At 39.1% G+C, this 21265-nt stretch overlaps 1 protein-coding gene across 1 annotated transcript; it reads left to right on the top strand.

Moving 5' to 3' along the window:
* Nucleotides 1-7483: 7483 nt before the first annotated feature.
* On the top strand, nt 7484-19394 carry cdhr1a (cadherin-related family member 1a). The gene is made up of 18 exons (XM_061087788.1): nt 7484-7544; nt 8753-8848; nt 9457-9602; nt 9728-9778; nt 9854-9943; nt 10118-10204; nt 10876-10992; nt 11389-11532; nt 11992-12070; nt 12200-12300; nt 12646-12849; nt 13538-13690; nt 13947-14111; nt 14994-15061; nt 17059-17287; nt 17363-17620; nt 18753-19084; nt 19175-19394. Exons 1-18 carry the CDS (start codon nt 7484-7486, stop codon nt 19392-19394), a joined length of 2601 nt encoding a protein of 866 aa, XP_060943771.1.
* The last annotated feature ends 1871 nt before the right edge of the window (nt 19395-21265 follow it).

Below are 21265 nucleotides of genomic sequence, written 5' to 3' on the forward strand. Positions count from 1 at the left end.
CCCACCCCATTGGGACAGTCTGTACAGGCAGTGGCCACGTGATCCCACTTAGTATACAAACCTCCACTTTTTTTTCGAGGAGGAGGAGTCAGGGTCGCCCCTTCTCTCAAGAATTCCAAAATGAGCTAATCTTGTCCTTGCCCTTCCTCAGTGAAGTTATTACAACAGTGCTGTGAAAAAATGTTTGCCCCCCCCCCCCCGTTTCTTTTTTTTTTTGCATAGTCAGACTTAAATGTTTCAGATCAAACAAATTTTAATATTCGACAAAGATAACCCGAATAAATACAAATTTCAGTTTTTAAATGATGATTTAATTTATTAAAGGAAAAAAAGCTATCCAAACCTACCTGGCCCTATGTGAAAAATAATGTAAAATTATGAAAAATAATAAATACAATTTAAAGGGTATTGTATTAGAATTGTTTTATTTATATTTAGCTATTTTACTTTATTTTACATGCAATTCAATTATTCTATATGACATTGCTCGTATTGCATTGCTGTGTTGACCTGTCCTTGTCCAACACTTTTTGTTCTGCCGTGGAACTTGCAAAAACCTACTTATGACAAACAAACTTGAAACCGTTGAAATATTTGAAATGTGAACTATTGTCTTATCTAAAAGACCAAGAGCAACATAAATTCATAGCTCAGTGTGATGGCCGCACCAGCAACCACACACTGAAATTCAGTAACAAGGTGGTACCTCTTAATTCCTAATTTGCTTAGTTGTTTCTTTTTGCACACTTCATTTATTAAATAACTGGACATTTTGATTTCATACAACATACTTTTATTTATTAAATATATTCTTTCTGTGATTATTAATTAAGTTTTCTTTACCAGTTCCTGGGGGTTGTTGCTTGAGTCATCTGGCAATTCATCCAAAAGAGGCCCAGCTGCAGCAAACAACCTTAAATGGCTTTGAGCACTAATTGGACTGCAACATGTCGCGTGTAATCATGGGTAAGGACATTATTTCCTACTCAAATTTATAGTTGTGTAATCTTTGATTATTGTTTGATATTTATATTTATATTTAATTTCCCTTAGTTAATATGATATGGTCTTATACTGGGGTGTTATGTTGTGGCTGTAATTTGTTTTCAATGTTAGTATGTCTAAGTCTATCCCCCTCTTTGGTTTTGAGTGGCTTGACCAGCCACTATATATGTTCCCCTATCTCAGTTGAGAGGGAGTGTTTTTTGTGATGCTGTTAACTGGTCACCATCTGTTACTGGAGGCTCGTTTGAGTAATTTACCATTTTTACCGGTTTTGAAATTTATCTTTTTGCATTTTGTTAATGGAAACAAAATTAAAAAACAACCTTTGTTCAAAGAAACTCTGTGGCTCTCTGGTCTTCCTGGTCCCTGACACTCAGATATCTGTTAATTTATATAAAAAGTCCTTTAACATTTATTGATGATAAGATATGATTAAACAGAACACGTCAACAAAACAAGAGATAATGTTTGCATTTACACGAAAACAATTATATAACAAACGTTGTATAGTTGGTAATCCTTGTAAATTGCTAAGTGTTAAAGATCAGTCTACAAAGACACTTGACATTAGCTGTTTCAGTTACTGTGTCACACTGTCATGGCTTACTGGCAAACATAAAATAAACTTATCACAGGTAAACCATATTCAAAATTGTAGATGAATATATATATACATGCCTAAATATTCCTCCAACAAACCAAAGTTATGTTGATGCATTTGTTTTAAATTCGTCATCCACCACCAGTGTTTAACCACTTGGAGGCAGCAGTGTAAAAGACTGCAGAGAAGGACCGTTAGCAGAACAGTACATATTCAAATTTGCACAAGTCTCAGTTTGGCCAACATGATGCTCCCTCAGCCATCACTTCGTCTCATTGTAAATTCAACTGCAGGGTGCATTTGATGCATTTCTATTTTACCATTTTAATACACATTTTATGTGAAATATAACGAAGTCAATAAAGTGAATTGTGTTTAATGATAACTTTCTAGAAGTTCTGCTTCTTTTGGGTGAGTTGTTTGATATACTATAGTGAACAGAATGTGTGTTTTGTGGAATGTTCAGTGAATCAGAGATCGGATTTGGTTTCATTCATATATTTGACATCATTTTAAATTACTTTTAATGTGTTTTGCATACATTTCTTTCATCGGTGCAGAAACGTCCTGTTTTGTAGTGTGACAAACTGCTTAGGCCTCCATCACACAGGGACCGTCGTGTTTTAGAAAAGTTTTGTTACACCTCAGTGGACTGCTGCTGCTGCGCTTGGTCATTTCAGTCCCCAATGACTCCTGCAGAAGTCATGTGTCATATCTTTTAGGATTGTGCATGATTCATGACTCTGTATTCACTCTGCAAGCACTCTCAGGGGTTTATGAGAACGAAGGGCTGTTAACCTACAGTATACTCTACATGGAGAGATTAAAGCAATGACCTAGTTGTAGAGTGGACCGGGACTAAAAGCAAACCTCTGCCCTCTGCAAACTGCACAAGAGATTATCAATAATAATCCAAAATGATAAAGCTGAATTGGGTATCTTGAAAACAGGTGCTCAAACAGTCAGAGTGATCCTGTAGTGACCCAAGTACAATGGGGTACAAATTATTTAATATTTCCTTTTCTATTTTTGACATGTGCACTAGAATATCTTTTTCAATACATTTTTTAAAAACAAGGTTTTACCGCTGCACTGGTTTGCTTTGACCAAGGGTGTGTACGTGTATGCACGATGGGCGTATTTTGGGTATAATTGGGATTCTTGTAATCCCAAATGTTCTTGACGTCTTAGTGATAAACTGCTGTTAGGTTGTCTACATGTTTATCGGACATTTTTATAGACCCTCACGTTTTGATAGAGGATGAGAGGACGGGAGCCAAAGTAATTCTACTTACTCTGTTGACAGCGCAACTTGATAGACAGCCAGAAACGTTCCCTAAAATTCAACCACGTAATGTGATCATACACAACTCAGCCATATGTTGCTGAGAAAAACATCTTTTCATATAATGATTACATGCAATTTGAATAGAAATTAAGTGTGAACTGCTTAAACTATTACTTCATTGTGATAAAATAACTGAGCATATAGTGTATAGTATAATTTGAGTGTTTTTGCTTAGTTCAAATCACACAAGTAACTTATTTTGTAATTTTATAATACACTGGCCCATGTAAAGGCTTTTTATTTTTGGTCATCCACCTGATTGCATGAATTTGATGTTAGTGCCACTGCCAAACACTATGTATGGATGATGACAGATTTTTTCTTTTTTGTTTTTTAAGGCTACTTCACTTGTGCAGCACAATGCAACAGTTTTTATGCAAGTTTAGTTAAATAAAATAAAAAATAATGGAAAATAGAAACTCCTGCAAAACCAATTTCCTTTTTATTAAGAAACCTGCATCGTTTACATTCATGTTTTTTGCATTTACAGTTAATCCACTGTCCACTACATACAGTGTATGTCTCAAGAGTGTCATGTGACATGGTGAGTCATGTAAAAATGTGAATATCAAAGGTTTGTGAAAAAATGAGCAAACAACTTTAAGAAACAGAATAAAAAAAAAAATCCGTCAGTCGGTTTTTATCTTCATCTTGTTGTAATCATCATCTCATCTCTATTTTAAGTTGATCCGATGAAAACCCTGGTACAAGTACATCAAAGTAAAAATGTGGAATATGGCCAAATTGGCCACTAAATGCAAAATAGCAGGCTTCCTGTTGTGTTTTTCCAATTGCACCTAGAGACTTGTTTGTTTGTCTGGTCATGATACACCTGTGTATTGATTTTTGTGAAAATCGGTCAATGGGAACACCTTCCGGGGGTCTCGGGGGGTCTCGGGGGGCACCGTTGAGCCATTTTGCGACGCCCATTAAAAATTCCTCCAGAATACGTAAATTTTCACCACTTTCTAACTTTCTGAAAATTTTGGTAAGAATTTGAGCATGTTAAAGCCCTCAAAAAGCCAATTCATTTGCCTGAATAATAATAATAATAATAATAATAATAATAATAATAATAATAATAATCATCATTACAATTTCAATAGGGTCTCACCTGACCTTTGAAGTCAGTGCTCGGGCCCTAATAATAATCCTTACAATTTCAATAGGGTCTCACCTGACACCTTTGATGTCAGTGCCCTAAAAAGAGAATAGAATGGCACCAAATTGCACACACTCATATAAATCAGTTTCCTAAACATCACAGATTTTGTTCTATCAAGATTCAAGCATTATTCTCTGGGATATTGATATTAATATCTCACTATGTTAATGGAAGTGATAGAAAATAAATAAATCCATGCTCCGCCACTTGGTCAGGATCTGTGCCATCGATGTCCCATGCTGCCACCAAGTTTCGTGGAAATCCGTTTGGTAGTTTCTGTGTAATCCTGCTGACAAATAAACCAACCAACGAATAAACAAACAAATGGACAGGGGTGAAAACAATACCTATGAGGTAATAAAAATACTTTCAAGATGAAATGGTTATCGTGCAGGATAAAATTTGAAGTGCAGATCTAAAGCCCACTGTCTAACGAAAAGGTTTGATTTTACTTTGCTTTGACAGTAGTGCTTAATGGTTGGTTTCAGATATTAACAGCACATTCATAAAGTGGGCCTTTGTTTGGATTATATTCATGGAATAATCTTTCGACTGCTGCTGTCTGACCTGAGAGGTCAAGTTGGTTGATATTGTAGCAGAGGATTGATGCCGTCTGTTCTCGATTCCTGTTTTCATACTGATGCTGAACCCCTTAAAGACGATATCCGTTTAAAAGAAGGAGCAGGACTGAAGTGGCCCATCTGGTCAAGGCCTGACATGATTTGAGACATTGCACACTCGTGTCTTTGGCGGATTCATACTAAAAATATTGCGGGTTTGGCCTCGTCTATTGGTAACAACCTTGACAATCAAGGTCAAATGATGCACATGCAGCAGCAATGCTACCGAAATGATAAACATGTATATGTTCCTGTGGGCCGCCTAATGGCTCCATCCCCAACAGGAACAAAGAGGTCAGCATGTGTTGCTGTGATTGACGGCACAGGATTAGAAACTAAGAAGATGACAACAGATGAGCAGTGAGCTTTTATCCATATGATTTTTTTTACAGTGAACATTGCAAAGACACATACATGCCTCAGTGATATGATTTTGTTTACTTTAGAATAAATGCAGGTTCAAACATTTTAAAGAAAAGTCAAGGTAGTTATGACAGAGGATCAAATATTAAAGAAATATATTGCCATGTGTTTGTGAAGCAACATTGTGTCGCACGCTCCAGGCAGCATGTCCTCCAGTCTACTGTCTGGCTACTTGCAGCAACATTGCGTGCTAATTGTGTTTTACATTTGTGTCTGATAGAGCCTGTATGACCACAGACAGGCTCGGTGCATTACAAGATGAGAAGGAATTAGAGCACAGTGGGTTAATCTTTAGGCCTGCCATCTGCCAGTGTCATGAGAATTAAACCTGAAACCACTGCCCTGACCACCACCATGCTGAAGTAACCTGACAGGTGATCTTTAATACTGAATATATATTGGGTTTTAAAAGATGGCCACACACTATTTATATTTTCTGTGACCATCATTAAAAAAAATAAATAACATCACAGATGTGCCTTTGAATACTTTGCTGTCTGGGCATGTTAGGATTCCAGGATGTCAGGTCTCACTGTACATGTAGGAATGTACATTTTCTGCCAAAGGTCACTGATTTCTCAAATAAAGAATTACGTAGGTGGCGTTCATCACATTTCAACCCTGTGTGTCAAACTCCAGTTTTTAAAAAGGACAATTTATGGTCACTGACGCAATATACTGTACATTCAACCAGTACCACTCAGATTATAAAGTAGATTTAATTTCAGTATGAGAATGGACTGTAAAAGGTTTATTCATGTATGTAAATCCTCTTGCATGCAACATGTTCTAATGGTGTGCCCAGGCACCACACTGTTGTTTTGTCCGTACACGCAACATGTTATGTTTTTAGAGGGAAAGACAAAATATCTATTTATATATTAACAGTGTTCATTTTAGGTCCCACACATATAATTTGTATCTATATGTGGTTTAAGGAATGTATTTTAAAATCCTGTTGGTGGTCATTTAGTTAAAGTTAAATTTAACAATTTAGTCAGACTATATTTAAAACATATTCTTTTACAGGCATTTGAATCATTTTGCTTATGACATTTTTTTTTTAAACTGTACCAAGCCAATTTGAAGACATGTTGTATCAATATATATTGTATCAAATGGTGCGAACCATTGGGTCGTTAATATATAACAATTGCTTTACGTCTGTTTACCTCTGAGTGGCCAATACGATTATTAGACAAGAAGATTAGCCAGCTTCATTAACCAAGATGCTATTCAAAAAGTCCCATAGAGACATAAGGTTAATCAGTGGTGTTTTTTAATTGAAGAGACAAATCAAGGTTTACACAGTGACCCTGGAAATAAACAAATAAATGAATAAGAACAACAAAAGGTTGCAAACCAACAAAAAAAAAATCCTTTCATGTGAAACTTTCACCTTCTGATACGGTAAAAATGGCATCCAGCTTTGTTTATTACTATCATTAAATACAGATCATGAGTTCAGACATTCACTTTCTACCATACAATCCAAACAGAAAATATAATCTCATCAGATCATTTACCGCATTTCATCCACATCATAACCCGTTTGACGATTATTCTATTAATTGAGTAAATAGTGGATTTTTTTGTTCCTAATGCACAGATGGTTGTGGAGTGCAAAGGCAGATGGTCGTACAGTATATAACATGAGGAAGTATACAACACTGACTAGAAACATGCCATGGATTCTGCATCATTTTAATCCCCCTAACACTTAGTCACAGCACTATCTCAAGTTACTAAAGCACTTTGTGTTAGTAACAACTAAGTCGACTCTGTGTCCGTACATAACAGTGAAAATGTTAACATAATGGAAGTATTACAATTGAACAAACGGTATGTATTGCAAATACAATAATTGTATCAGAATATAGAATAGTATTAAAACACCTGAGAAGTTTAATTTTGGTCATTCTGACAGTTTAACTTTCTTACCTTCAGACACAAGACCTCCATGTATAAGATTTCAATATCATCAAAAATTTAAAAAAGATTCATATATTTATGTGTATCAACATCAAAAATGCCAACCGTTGTGAAATATAAACCTGTGCATCATCTGCAAAGTGGTGAAATATCCTTGTCTTGTCTGCCCTGTAAACACGGCCATCTCTTGTGTATTGTGGTTGAAGAAGCCCTGTCGGACTGCAGGGGCCCAGGAGTGACTCTTAAGATGTGTGTCATTGGATTAGCATGTGAGCATATGCCTTTAGCCTTCTCCAGTCCCCCACAAACACCTGAGGAGCTGCATCTCATGTACAGGACTCGCGACGGAGCCGTCTTCATGGTTCGGTTTCACTACTTCATTCTTTAGGATGAAGAATGTAAAGATACTACATCTACCACAGCTGTTTGTGTTTGTTCACGCCTGCTTTGGTAAGTTTCTCCTCTCGCTTATGTGCTTACAGTGAGGTCATGTTGCTCCGATTGTAAATAGCGTGCAGATACATTTAAAGGCTTCTGGGCTGAAAACTATTAATGTTTTATTCTTTCAATTCTCTTTTCAGTTAATTCATTGTTTTTGCTTTATTTGAAAAGTGTTCGACTCTGTAGGTTTGATTCAAAATGATTGAATTTAGTTTCAAAGGTAACATGAACTTCGTATTGATACAAATAAAAGAAAATCACAGTCGATATTTCAGACAGAAATAGCATTGTTTTTGTCTCTTTGTACGGAAAAGGTATCTCAGGAGGTTGACGTAACGCACCTGTAATCCCAGTCAAAGTGCCAGAAAGAACAGGGGGCGCATGCGCAGTGTAGAGCTCGGCTTATGTCACTCAAGTATATAAGGCAACTTTAATGAGAGGGACCGTCATGGCGACCTCTCGTAAGTAATTGTGAAAGCTAAAATATAGTTTAGCTATCAGAGAATAGGTGCAGCTAGTGTTAGCCTTAGCACATCAATGCTAACACTAGCAGACAAAACTAAAGCTTCTGGTAAAAAACCAGATCAATTAAAGAGTGTAATGACATTTGATTCAGGGTTGATTATATAGTACTCAACCCTGGAAAGTCGATGTCACAGTTGAGATTTTACAAGGTACGAATTGGTTGTTGGTTTTTTTGGGGTATTTGTGCAGTGTACTTCAGGGGACAATTTGGTCCCCATAAACAGCTGTGGAGTGGTTGTGTTTTCACGCTACTTTCCTGGGTTAGCCTAGTTCAAAAACAATTAAATTGGAATCGTCTGACAAAATGTTTGAATAACATTCAACTTTCATTTTGTGTGAGGCAGTTTGGTAGACGGGAAATCTAAAGTCTGAATTGAGTAACAAGTTTCTATTCGTCAAGTCAGAGTCACTAACCTAGATAAGTAAAAACCAAAAGTATGCTTAAAAGGATCTCTCATCGCATTTTACGTGTAATTGGTAATATTTAATACACAAAACTAACAAAAATCTGTCAATGCAGTCGATGCTGGAGTCTGAACGCCATGAGTCAAAATCGAGCTGGAGTCCTGGATTGAAGGAATATGGTGTTTGTGCAATTGTGTCTTTGTGTTATTTTTATATTTGTTTAACATGCCTAGTCTCAATTTAAATCATTCGACCATTCAATTCTATTTTCATGTATCTGTCCTCAGCTCAAGCAGACTTTGCCCCCTACTTCTACGACAATGGACCGTACAGCAACAATGGGAACCTGGCTCTGTTCAGCCTGTCAGAGGACACGCCCATTGGTGAGACTCACCTCTGACACATAGGACATTCAGTGCAAACAGCCGATAAACCAATCAACAAAATAGTGTGTTTTTCCCGCTAGTGTCTGAGATTCCAGGATGTTAAATAGTCTTTGATGGATGATGTGTTGCGTTGTACATACTCACACAAACATGTTCATGCTTGTTCCACCTGTTGATGTCAGGAGTATTTAGCCGGCTGTGAATGTGGTGTTGTTGTCCCCCTGCTCCTTACATCAATTCAGGGTACCTATAGTGTTATCCTGCTTTCTACTGGTAACTGTTAACGTACCGCACCGGCTATCTGTGCAATATTCATTCTGTGCAATCCATTTCACTGTTTATATTCTCACACAGTATTGTATATAATATTTATTTTCCATTTCTATCTTTATAAATTAACTTACTTAACTTAAACTAACTGTTTATATTGCATGTTTAGATATTACTTACTGTTTTTTTATTTTTTTTCACTGTCCTCTTTGTTGCTAATCATATCTTAACTTATTACAGTTAGAATCACCTTCTCTTTACATAAACACATCAAGACATTGTTTCCAAAACTGTATTTGTCCTCAAATGTGGTTTGAAACGATGTGTTCCTTTAGGTACACAGATCTATAGTCTCAACGGCACAGACCCTGAGGGCCATGAGGTGATGTACGGCCTGTCATTTGATCCTGGCTCCAAAGAGTACTTCAGGGTCGACCCCAAATCTGGAAACATGACTTTGGTGGAAAAGCTGGACAGAGAAGTACATTTTAACAAGAGAAAATAATCGATTAAACTGTTGATTTAGACTTAAACTTTAACCATCCCGTTCCTAAAGAAAGTTAGATATCATCCACATTAACCGTTTCATTTTTCATCATTCCTCAGAACCAAGATTCAATTGACGTTCTTGTGAGCATCACTGATGGAAGAAGCAAGGTACAAACAGTTGGTTCCATGCGTGACTATATAATAAGATATTGAATCAAAATAATATGAAATCTTCTTTTTTAGGTTGTGGAAAGAGTCACAATATTTGTGATGGATGCAAACGACGAGAAGCCTGAATTCAAAAACATGCCTGCGTTCATTGATGTGCTAGAGGTAAGTGAAGCCAAACATGCTGTAATGTTTTATTGCTCTGTCAGTCTGAACAAGCAAAATGTACAAAGACGTCATTACTGTAAAAACATATCAAAGTAAATATCTTTTGTCTATTTTCAATTTTCAAACCTTATATGTTGTGACCTGGGTTATTTTCTGTGTTTCACATTTTAGACGACAGAGTCTGGCGGCAGCATCTACGGAGTCGAGGCAGTGGACAGAGACACAGGCTCAGGAGGCTCAGTCACCTACTACCTCCAGGTATCACGTGACAGGAGTCAAACACCGGCCACTCAAACCCAATCCTCTCTAAATTCTGTATTGAAAACAGCATGCAAACAAGCACAGAGATGAGACACTTGAAAATATGAAACACGGGCTGAAACTGGCCACGTCCGAAGTTAATCTGCATGCGATGTAATGTAAGGATGTGCTGATAATGAGGTTAGAGTCATTTCCCGTTTGCGTGTGAGTGAATACGATGGTGAAGTTATGACGTTGGGGATTAAATCACAATTACATTTGTGTCAAGTATTGGAGGCTTAGAGGGCTGCAATGGCAGCGCGTGCCAGGGAATGTTAGTTTGCACTTTGGACTATTAGGACCACAGAACAGCTGGCCCGAGGTGAACAGTGATGAGTGGGGCGGTGCACATCTGGACCCAGCAACTATCACCTGCCTGACCTGTCCATCAGCATATGGCTTCTTTACATCCAGATGGACAAAGGGATCGACTTTATAGAGGATGTGACTTAATTCAAGAGGCTACTCAGTGTTTTTATGCAGCCATCTGACCACTCTTCACGATAACTCACATGAGTGGGTTGTAAATGGGGTCTAAGGGTTTCAGTGACAGGCTTTTACTCACGTGACCGTATTTGTGTGTCTGTGTGTACTTGAAAAACCTACTTTTCTTCTGTTCCCTGTCACAGAATCCTCCGTCCACTTTGTTTGCCATCGACAGACACAGTGGTGTCCTTCGTATCAGATCTGGAGAAATGTTGGACTACGAGAAAACAAAGACCCACTTTGTGACTGTCATTGCAAAGGTAACAAGAATGACACTTAGAGCACATAACTCTACCAAGAGGCCCCTGTAGATAAGGCAACAAAACAATACACATCATTTAATCATCACCCCAATACTTCCATAATCGTCTTTGCAAATATTTGATGCAGAAAGAAATATATGGATTAAGCCTTTAGAATACAAAAGTAAAACAAACCTACATTAATAATGTCCCAACTTAAGAATATTTACACAACCCAAAAAGATATCCTTTCATTGACGGGGGATCTGGTTGTGGGAAACTGAGATGTATTTTGATATTTATCCTTTTTATATATGATAATAGATGTTTATTAACATTATTATAACAACCTCAAATTTCAAAGAACATTAGGAATTCAAATCTAAATTAGAATATACATTTCTTTTCTTCCAGGACGGTGGTGGTGACTTTAATGGCAAGGAGCAGTTTCTGTCTTCCTCTGCTACTCTGACGATCAATGTGATCGATGCACAGGACACGCCACCATCTTTTATCGGGACGCCCTATTTTGGCTTTGTTTATGAAGTGTCAATGCCCGTGAGTATGGAAACATGTTCCACTGACTTTCTGCTACGATGTCTGTTTTTAAGTCTGCCTATGTCACAGAGTTTCAATGGCTGACATTTCACAGTAATGTCGATGATGTGTTTCTTCAAAGCTTTTCTCTATTTTCTCTTATCTCCTTGGTTTCAAAATGTCACTGCAGAAGACAGATTAAACATTCTGACTTTTATCCAGAGGAGAATAATTAGTAACCTGACATTTCATGTAGCTTTGATGAGTCAGAGAAGACTCTTTGGTTAAAGCTGTTTGCAAAAAGGTGCTTTAACTCTTAATTATCAGTTCATGGAAAAATATTGGAAGTATAATTTAATGACCAACTGTATAGCTGGACTTCTCTGCATCCTGGCCTAGTAACAATAACCCAACAACAAATTACCAGTCATGTTTCACTACTGATTAACACCTAAATCTGTCATATAATTTTGTTTCTAGGGATCTGAAGTATTCATTGTTACTGCCAAAGATGGTGATGTGGGGAATCCAAATCCGATCCGTTACTCCTTCGATGATGGTACAAATCAAATTCTAAGAAGAACAAAAGAGAGAATTTAACTAATTCTGTATCAGAAATATGTTCATATGTCTGTTGTGTGTGTGTGTGTGTGTGTGTGTGTGTGTGTGTGTGTGTGTGTGTCTGCAGGTGATGATGGTGTTTTCAGCATCAATAAAACAAGCGGCTGTATCACTCTGCTGACCTTCCCCATGTACCTGAAGAGAGAGGTCTTTAATATGAAAGTCAGGGTAAGTCGCACGTCATTCAGACATCCAACCAGTACATTCACTAAAGTATAACGATTTTTCACTTCACCAAAGTAAAAAAATAATTCTGCTGCAACTAAATGATCTTTGAGTTTCTGCTAAAATACCAAAAAACACTTTATTTAATCAAACAGACCCTCATTCACTTTACATCTGCAGGGATGAACAAGGAAATTCCTCACTAATTTGGATTAGATATAGATTCAAAATAGGATTCACAAGGTTGAACTATTGTAGTGAAACAGGCGGACAAAATCTCGTACAAGCTCACGTGTTCCGCCCACAGAGGTGATACGTATGGGCCTAATTTTGACTATATGTTTCCAGGCTTCAGAAGTGAGTCCTGAAGGCCAACTGATGGACTACGGGGTAACCACCTTGGTGATCCGTGTGGTAGACCTGAACAATAACCCACCTACTTTCTATGGAGAGAACGGCCCCAAGAACATGTTTGAGTTGACCATGTACGAGCATCCACCGGAGGGAGAGATTCTCCGAGGGCTGAAAATCACTGTCAATGACTCCGATCAAGTGAGTGAGATCATAAATGTGTTTTGTTTTTTCATATCCAGTGATGTTTTAAAAGTGCCTCCATCAGCCAGGACAGCGGATCAGTGCTTGATTTTCACGTAATGACAAATTACATTGTTGTCTACTGAGAAACTGATTTAATCAACACACGTTGTGCCACAACACTGAGTGCACGCTGGTGTCCACCTTTTTGTCTGTGGAATCGCTCTAAGCCGGCCATTATCGCAGACAATCCCTTTAAAATTGCATGAACTTGAGAGTGAGCCAGGACAAATTGAAAGGTTCACGCTAACTGCGCCATTTGTCGGCTTATGCAAGTCTCTCTGTGTTTCCAGCTCCTTGCATGAGCCTCGGCCGCTGCTCACCAAATGTGTTCTGTGTTAATACTGTTACAACATCAGGGTGAACTCTCTCAGTCCACACATATTACGTCTCATCAAGAAATATATTGCAGCCAATGATATCCTACTGATTCCTAATGCATTACTATAATACTGACACAGAGCTTTTATATTGATTGAATGGACTATATACGACTCGGATTATGCTCTGTGTCTGCTTGTTTGTGATAGCTTTGTAGCAAATTCAGCTTGCTATAAATAAGTTCATGCATGTGTAAAATGCCTTTGTCAATTTTCCCAGATGGGGCATTTTGAATAATACGATGACGCATGTTGTGCTCACGCAGGGCGCGAACGCCAAATTCAATCTGAGGCTGATTGGACCAGGCAGGATGCTTCGAGTCGTTCCTCAGACTGTGCTGAACGAGGCCCAGGTCACGATCTTGGTGGAGGACTCGGCTGCCATGGACTACGAGAAGCATCATTTTCTCACATACAAGGTGAAACACATAAAAATGAGGCAGTATCACAAGTGCATATACAGTCGACCTGAAATGCAAAACGGAAATCACAACGACTGCTACAAAAACACAACTGCAAATAAGAAGATACAACAACAAACTATGACCAGCTGTTTGTTTTATTGTTTGCTGTTGTTCTGCACCTCTGGACCACTGATTTTCGACAACAGATAGCAGATCGGCAAATGCATCCCCTGCATCTTCATTTTATTTATTTCAAATCTTTCTCCTTTAGCTCCTGGCAGTTGAGGTTGATACTCCGGAGAGATTCAGCGCAACAGCAGACATTGTCATCCACCTCCTGGACACCAATGACAACGCTCCCAAATTCTCCTCAGATTACTACATCGCTCGGATTCCAGAAAACTCACCAGGCGGCTCCAACGTGGTGTCAGTCACGGTGAGTTGAGCGTTCATCCCGTCTAAAAATACATGCCATCACCAATGTACGTCACTCATGAGCTCAAGAGGAATGTTGATTTTAGCAAAATGCCCAAGCGGCCCATTAATTCCCCAAATGTGGACTTTTTGGGCTCTGAGGGTTGGGATAATATGTGAAAACATGTAGATAAAAGCTAGGCGAGGTAAGCTGCCAGATGGCTATCACTTTCATTTAGTTGTGTAACATCAAATTCCCAGATTTCTTTTTTTCTAATGCCTAGTAGCACATGCAGCTGCATCACAGAAATAACATGAACACTGAGAACATGTTGTATTTATTTATTTTTTTCAGTGCCATTTAGTTTAAAACGATTCGCCCTTGTCAGTTAATATCAGCCCTGCAGACGCTCAAAGCAACAGGGAGGCTCACTAATAAATCCTCCCCTTGCGTGAACACCACAGAGGCTCGTTGCCTTGATCCCAGGCAATTTCAATCAGATGAAAGAACAGCCGACAAGCGACCTTGGACAAACGGAGTCGGCAAACAGGCATCCCTGCAGCGACAGACAGACAGATTAGCTGATGCCCATGATGATGTTCCCTATGACATCAAAAATCTGTCTTTTTATAGCTGACCTCTGTAACATCATGTCCCAATCCAGCACAGATTCTTTCACTTCACAGACAGTTCTGTCTCCTGCTCATTCAGTTTTAAAAAAGAGATGTGAACAAATGCAACCTCAACGTGTTGGGTTTTGTCAAGGAAAGAGAAAAGAAAGAAGCATGTGTCATATTGGTCACTAACCTGACGTAAATCTAAATGAATGCTTCATCTTACTGGGCTACATGTTTTCAAGTCATATTCTTTTCTCTATTATTTGTCTATTCTGTTTGTCTCCAGGCAACAGACCCAGACTCAGGACCTTGGGGTGAAGTGAGGTATACGATCTATGGATCCGGAGCTGAACTGTGAGTATGACAATGTAGAGGCTTTGAGGTAATAGACCCAGTGCCTAATTCAACTTCCGCACATCCACATAACACCATTATTCTTTCTATGGATGTATTTGAAAGGCATCTAGATGTGTTGAAATAACACATATCCATGCCAATCCGTGCAGTCATTGGGCGGCAGGCAGCCTGTCCAGCATATTACAAGGCCAACATATGGAAATCAACCATTTACAAGACGTCCATCTTCCGGTCGCAATCCATCAAAGCCTTGTTAAATGAAAGGATTCAGACGCTGGAGTGCTTTTATTTATAAATGGGCGATGGAAGTATTTGTTTCTGACATATTCGACAAATAAACATTGCTCACAGTTCACATCAGAATAGACAGTGGAAATTATCGTTAACCACAGTTTTAATGTTTATCTGTGGAATTTGTCACAAACATAAATATTTGCAACACTGCCTGTCTTCCTACTATGGGAGGAGGAGCGAGTAACCAGAGGAAAAAACCACAAGTACATGAGGAGAACATGCAAACTCCACTCAGAAAGGCCTTAGCTTAGTTGGGATTCAAACCATGGAAGGTTTTAATATGAGGCATGACTGCTAACCACTGCTCCACTATGCCAACCAAAAATATGACATTCACATAGATACCAAATTGTTTTTTTGTTGCCCTCACTGTGCTTACTTACAGGTAATTGGTCATGTCATTGCAAACTTATATTTCTACACCCATGTTCTGGCAAATTAAATGAGAGTGTTCCAAAAAAAATGTAAGCTCCTTTCTCAACATTCTGAGCAGTTGCTTACTCTGTGTACTTCTAACCACAGAACTACACTGTATGAAAACCAAATGCATCTGCCTGCAAGCTGTGCAGGAACATGACTTGTAGCAGACTTGTTTTTCATATGAGAAATATGGTCCAGTTTATTGCACCTAAGCGCCCTGGCCCCCCGGAGGATTTACTGGCATTTTCTCTCATCTCGATCTTTATTAGATTTCTAGTAGGAGTTTAAACGCGTAGAGAGAGAAAAAAGGCTCAGCGGTCACTGTTCTCTCTCAGTGATAACACACAGTTCACCTCCAGCTTTCCCTTCATGTCCCTGCAGATAGAATCCAACAGATCTGCAGCATTTAGCACAGTTAGCACCTGACCTGTATTCCAAACATATATCTGCAATGCACAATGCCTATCGTCAGGTGCATGTCCGTTTAGGGTCAAGTTTAATCTCCCTGGGCTGTTTCCTATGAACCATTTGCTTTGTATGATGAAATGAGGTGGAAAAAAGAGTATTTTGGGACTTCTAAGTAGAGATTTTGAGCTCTGTAGCAATGAATTAGTGGAGATATGTGATGTCACATGGCATCCAGGAGTAGGATTTTCCAAAATAAGCAGAGGGGAGAGATTTGGAACAGTTGTAGCTTAGTGGGTACTCATTTGCTCAGAACAATTTTCAAACTGCGTCACCTCAGATTAGTCTCAGCAAGGATACTAAAAAATATAGTATGTTATGTACTTTGACAGTATCTTGAATAGAAACACTTCAGTGTATACAGGACTGTGCTGTCCTGATCTTTGCCTGCTCATCCGCTGCCTTCGATAATCCCGTAATGGGATTGGAGGAGAAAATAGACTTTGCAGCTGTACTGACTACCTTGCACTTTGACCTTTAGGGTAACTAAACAAGTCAGTCAGAGAAACAATCCTCTCCCTTTCTTGCTCTGTATGTTACTGGCCAAGTCTTTCTTTACTTAAATGTAAGGGAATAGAACAGTAAAGTGATGATTTATAGGGATAGTTCAATGTTTTTGCAAAATACACATATTCCTTTTTATTTTAAAGATTTAGATGATAAGACACCCCCATGTCTGCACATTATATTGTTTAGTTAAGTTATTAGAGGTCATGAAAAGTAGAACAAAGGAGAAACAGTTATCATGGCTATCTTGAAGGCTCCATCTTTCACCGAGCACCACCTCTGAAGTCCATCTACATCTCAATTCAAAGGTTCCTGATCCAGCCCAAATCTGGGATCATCTACACGCAGCCCTGGGCGAGCCTGGATGCAGAGGTGAGATCCAAGTACAACTTCTACGTGAAGGCAGAGGACATGGATGGAAAGTACAGCCTGGCTGAGGTGTTTGTGACGGTGCTCGACCTGAACGACCACCCACCAGCTTTCAACGAAAACTTCCTCGAGAAGACGATGGTGATCGGAGCACCAGTGAAAATAGAGGTATGTGCTCCCCTTGAGATTAAAAGAGAAAGGGAAAGTCAGAGTTATGTTCTTTAATTCGCTGCATTTCCGCAGGCTGTAGATGACGACGCTGAGGTACCCAACAACGTCATCGAGTACACCATCATGAAAGCTGAGCCGGACAACAACATCTTCGACATCGACATCGACACTGGCGAGATCGTGCTGAAGTCCTACATCAAGTCGATGGCCATCATTCAGAACATCACCAAGCAGAGGGACTTCACCTGGTCCCTGGTGGTGCAGGCCCGAGACCGAGGCAAGCCGTCCTTCAGCACCACCGCAGTCGTCAAGATCGACATCACAGAGGCTGTAAGTTACCACCAAGTTTACATGAATAACAGTTTAACAGTTAGATTAGATGTGATGAATTATATTCTGAAGTTTTACACTTTAAATATATGAAAAATTTGCAACCATTAGAATATCAGCATCATTTTATAGCTTGTGCTGCTTGAATGATATTGGAGGTTTATATTGGTAGTTTATCAGTATTATATAACAATAATGAAGAGATTTTGCATTTTTATTCAGAGAAATCGGGTAATGTCTTTGCACCACCTGAATGATGTGTATGAACGTGCAGCTTTTCTGCAGGATTAGACATTTCATAATTTCCCAGATTTCAGGTTTCACCAGTTGTTGAGTCTGAGTCTCACGCAAATGCAATTGTCATGTTTGCAGATCAAATCCAGATTTTTCTCATACTTCTTGGGCCTAAGGAAACGTCCGGGGGCCGTGTTTGGGATTTGTTTGACCGTTGTCACCCTCGCCATTTCACTGACAATCATCATTTCAACTTATATTTACTGGAGCTCTGTGAAAAAGTCCCGTGTACAAGCTCAGGGCAAGATCAGAAAGATTATAAGGAGGCCCGTGCCATAAACGAAGCTTGTCTGGAGAGAATCCGCACAGTAGTACTGTCTTTACTCTGTGGTACTGAGAACCTGTAGTGATTATTTTTTTGCAGTAGAACAAGGCTGTGTCTGTAAAAGAGTACAGGAGCACAACATAAATTATTCTTTTTTTCCGTGTTTTGAATATGACACCACGACCAAAACAAAATATTATTAGTTCTGGTTTTTCATTTTCACATTTAATTCATATCTATAGACGTGAGTGGTCTCCGTAGTGGGTTTCCTGGTCAACCTCTCTGATCTTGTCTTGACAAAATAGTAGTGGATGTTGATAAAATTGAAAAAGGTTTCATTTGAAAAAGAAATTCTAGACAATGGAAAAATATGTTTTATACAGTTTTATGCAGTATATTTGCAGTATTTTTATTCTGAATATACATAGTTTTGTATTTTGCACCTCACATGACATTTCAGCCAAATACGTGAAAGTGCGACAATACACGGGACATTATGAAGAAGTTCATCTTTGTGTGACAGACTTTAACTTCAGTCCCATGGATGTGAATTCTCCCTGTGCTCTTTTACAGACCCAACTCAATGGGGGGCCTTGGGGATCATTTATAATGCAGAGTAGAAACAAGCCCTTGCAAATCCTAGGCATGCTTGGTGGTGTCATTAGTCTCATGGTCATAGTCACTGTCATCATCTCCACGGCAACATTCATGCGCAACAAAAAGTCCAACCGGATCCTGCCTAACCGCCGTGTGAGGAGGAGGCGCAAACAGAACGCCTGGAACTTCAAAAACCCCTTCAAGGAGCCGGACAATCCCAGAGAGAAGTTCAAAATCGAAGAGGAAGAGCAGGAGCCCGAGGTCATCGTGGAGAACATCAACTACAACAACAACGTCAACAACGTCCACAGCGTCAACAACGACCACAGCGTCAACAACTTCCACAGCGTCCACAGCGTCCACAGCGTTAACAGCGTTAACAACGTCAACAACGTTGGGAGATACTGGCCCCCACCGCCCTGCGCCCCATCCCTGCCCCCTCCACCCCCACCCTACATCCCAGGGGCAAGGCAGTGGGCTGTACCCACCATCTCGGCGACGGTGGCACCCAAATCCAGGAAGAAGCCATTGAATACCAAACAGGACACTGTGAACAAAGCACTGGTTTCAGAGCTCAAGCTGAGGCTGGAGCAAAAGAGGCTGCTCACACACCAATAGTGCTTGATAAAACAATCTCAGCTCCATTCAGTAGCTGTCCAGCAGCTTCACTGATCTTTACCAGCAGAGCAAGTCTGCAAACGTTTTCCCTCCACAAAGGAGGTTCTCCCATGTTCATATGTTTTCCCCCCTGTCCATTTGTTTGTTGGTTGGTTTGTTTGTAAGCAAGATTATGCAAGAACTACAGGATGGATTACCACAAAACTCATGAAGGGTTGTGGTTTGATTCCAGAACAAACCATAACATTCTGGTGCGGATCTGTATCAGGGGTCAGATCCAGGATTTTTATTTTTTTTGCACTTTCTTTAACATTGTGTGATTTGTAAATGAAAATTCAAACATCCTCATTTCTGACAATTGAGTGGACACTAAAGAAAACTATAGGTAAATGATCAAAAGCTCTAGAACAGCCACTAAATGTATCTTGAGATAAGATTGTTTTGTCAAAGTCAAGACTGAAATCAATCTTCAACAGTGCTTTGTGTGTGTGTGTGTGTGTGTGTGTGTCAGTGTGTGCGTGTGTCAGTGTGTGCGTGTGTGCGTGTGAGAATGTTCGTGTGTGTGTTTTTTCAGAGAGTTTAAATACAGTAAAAACAGCTAAAGACATAATTCCTTGTATACTAATGATGCAATTTTCATACTGTATAATCGGAAAAAACACTATATTCATGTTTGCAATTCACAACCGTTCACTGTTTGTCTGGTTCAAGTTTGTGTTTCATTTTATAACAGATAAATCCAAACCTTTTCAGCCATTTGTTGAAACACTAGTGGCTTGAGGTGTATCAACAAAGATCCCTTGACGGGAATAAAGTTATTCAGATTTCAACAAAGGAAACTGTTTATTTGGGATCCGACCAAGCTCCTTACAAGAGATTTCATGACACTTGAACTGACTAAAGAGATCAGCCGACAGCCGGTGGCTAGGGGACCAAAGTGATCACGTAAGGAAGACTTTTAATCCCACTGCGCAGGTGTAAAGCACCAGATAGTGTTTAAAGAGCAGTTTGTTTACTGCTGTATATGTGGTGGTGTCGGTTTCACTCAGTCAAAACACTGTTCAGTTGTCAAATAACTGTTGCTGTCAACAATGTATTGAAATCATTAACAATAAAAGAACAAGATTTGTAATTATAAAAGTAAAATAAGTGTCATCTTACACCACACTACCCCGTTGAAGACATTCAGAATTTTACAGTGCACCATCTTTCATAAACTGATCATTTATTTATTATGTACAAACTTAATCTGAAATCTATAGCTCTACATTTTAATCCACGTTAAAATAAATTGAAAAAATGTTGTTCTATCATTTAAACTACTCACAACATTTCTGTGAAATGGCTGGCACACATAATCTAGAGTGACCTCATGATTTTTCAGAGCTTTGGAAAAATCTGTAAAGAAATATATTGAAGTAAAGAGTCTTGGTAGGTACGTTGTCCACATATGGATGGATGCTTTACATCTCTGAATTCTAATCATAGATTAATATGCAGTTTGATTATTGACAATAATAAGCAGACCATTTATTCCTTTACACACCAACAACTTACCTACAGTAGAAAACTAATTTCTTTCCACACTTATAACTTAGTCAGTAGATTCTTCTGGTATTTCAAACCTGTTGAGACAGTCACTGGTATCTATTCACAACCAGCTACACATGTTCTCGTGTACAACCTTGAAGGCCCCACGAGACAAACACCTTAAGACTAACACCTCCTTAATGAGTCTGAAAATGTACTGAACTGCCCCCTTCTGGAGAGAAAGGAGAAGCTGCCTGGACCACAGGTGAGGGACAAACAAGGAGAGTAAAAGAGCTGATCCCAAAACCTTGAGGTAGGTTTCAGTGTCAGTGGTTTTTTGA

Source organism: Limanda limanda, chromosome 15 (genome assembly GCF_963576545.1).
Source record: "Limanda limanda chromosome 15, fLimLim1.1, whole genome shotgun sequence".
Taxonomy (NCBI): domain Eukaryota; kingdom Metazoa; phylum Chordata; class Actinopteri; order Pleuronectiformes; family Pleuronectidae; genus Limanda; species Limanda limanda.

What these genes read in the sequence shown, in the direction of transcription:
- cdhr1a (XM_061087788.1), top strand. Translation starts at nt 7,484, where the DNA reads ATGAAGAATGTAAAGATACTACATCTACCACAGCTGTTTGTGTTTGTT. An exon ending in CCGTTACTCCTTCGATGATG is followed by an intron (nt 12,071 to 12,199) that starts GTACAAATCAAA and finishes GTGTGTCTGCAG; the next exon opens with GTGATGATGGTGTTTTCAGC. An exon ending in AACAACGTCAACAACGTCCA is followed by an intron (nt 19,085 to 19,174) that starts CAGCGTCAACAA and finishes CAACAACGTTGG; the next exon opens with GAGATACTGGCCCCCACCGC.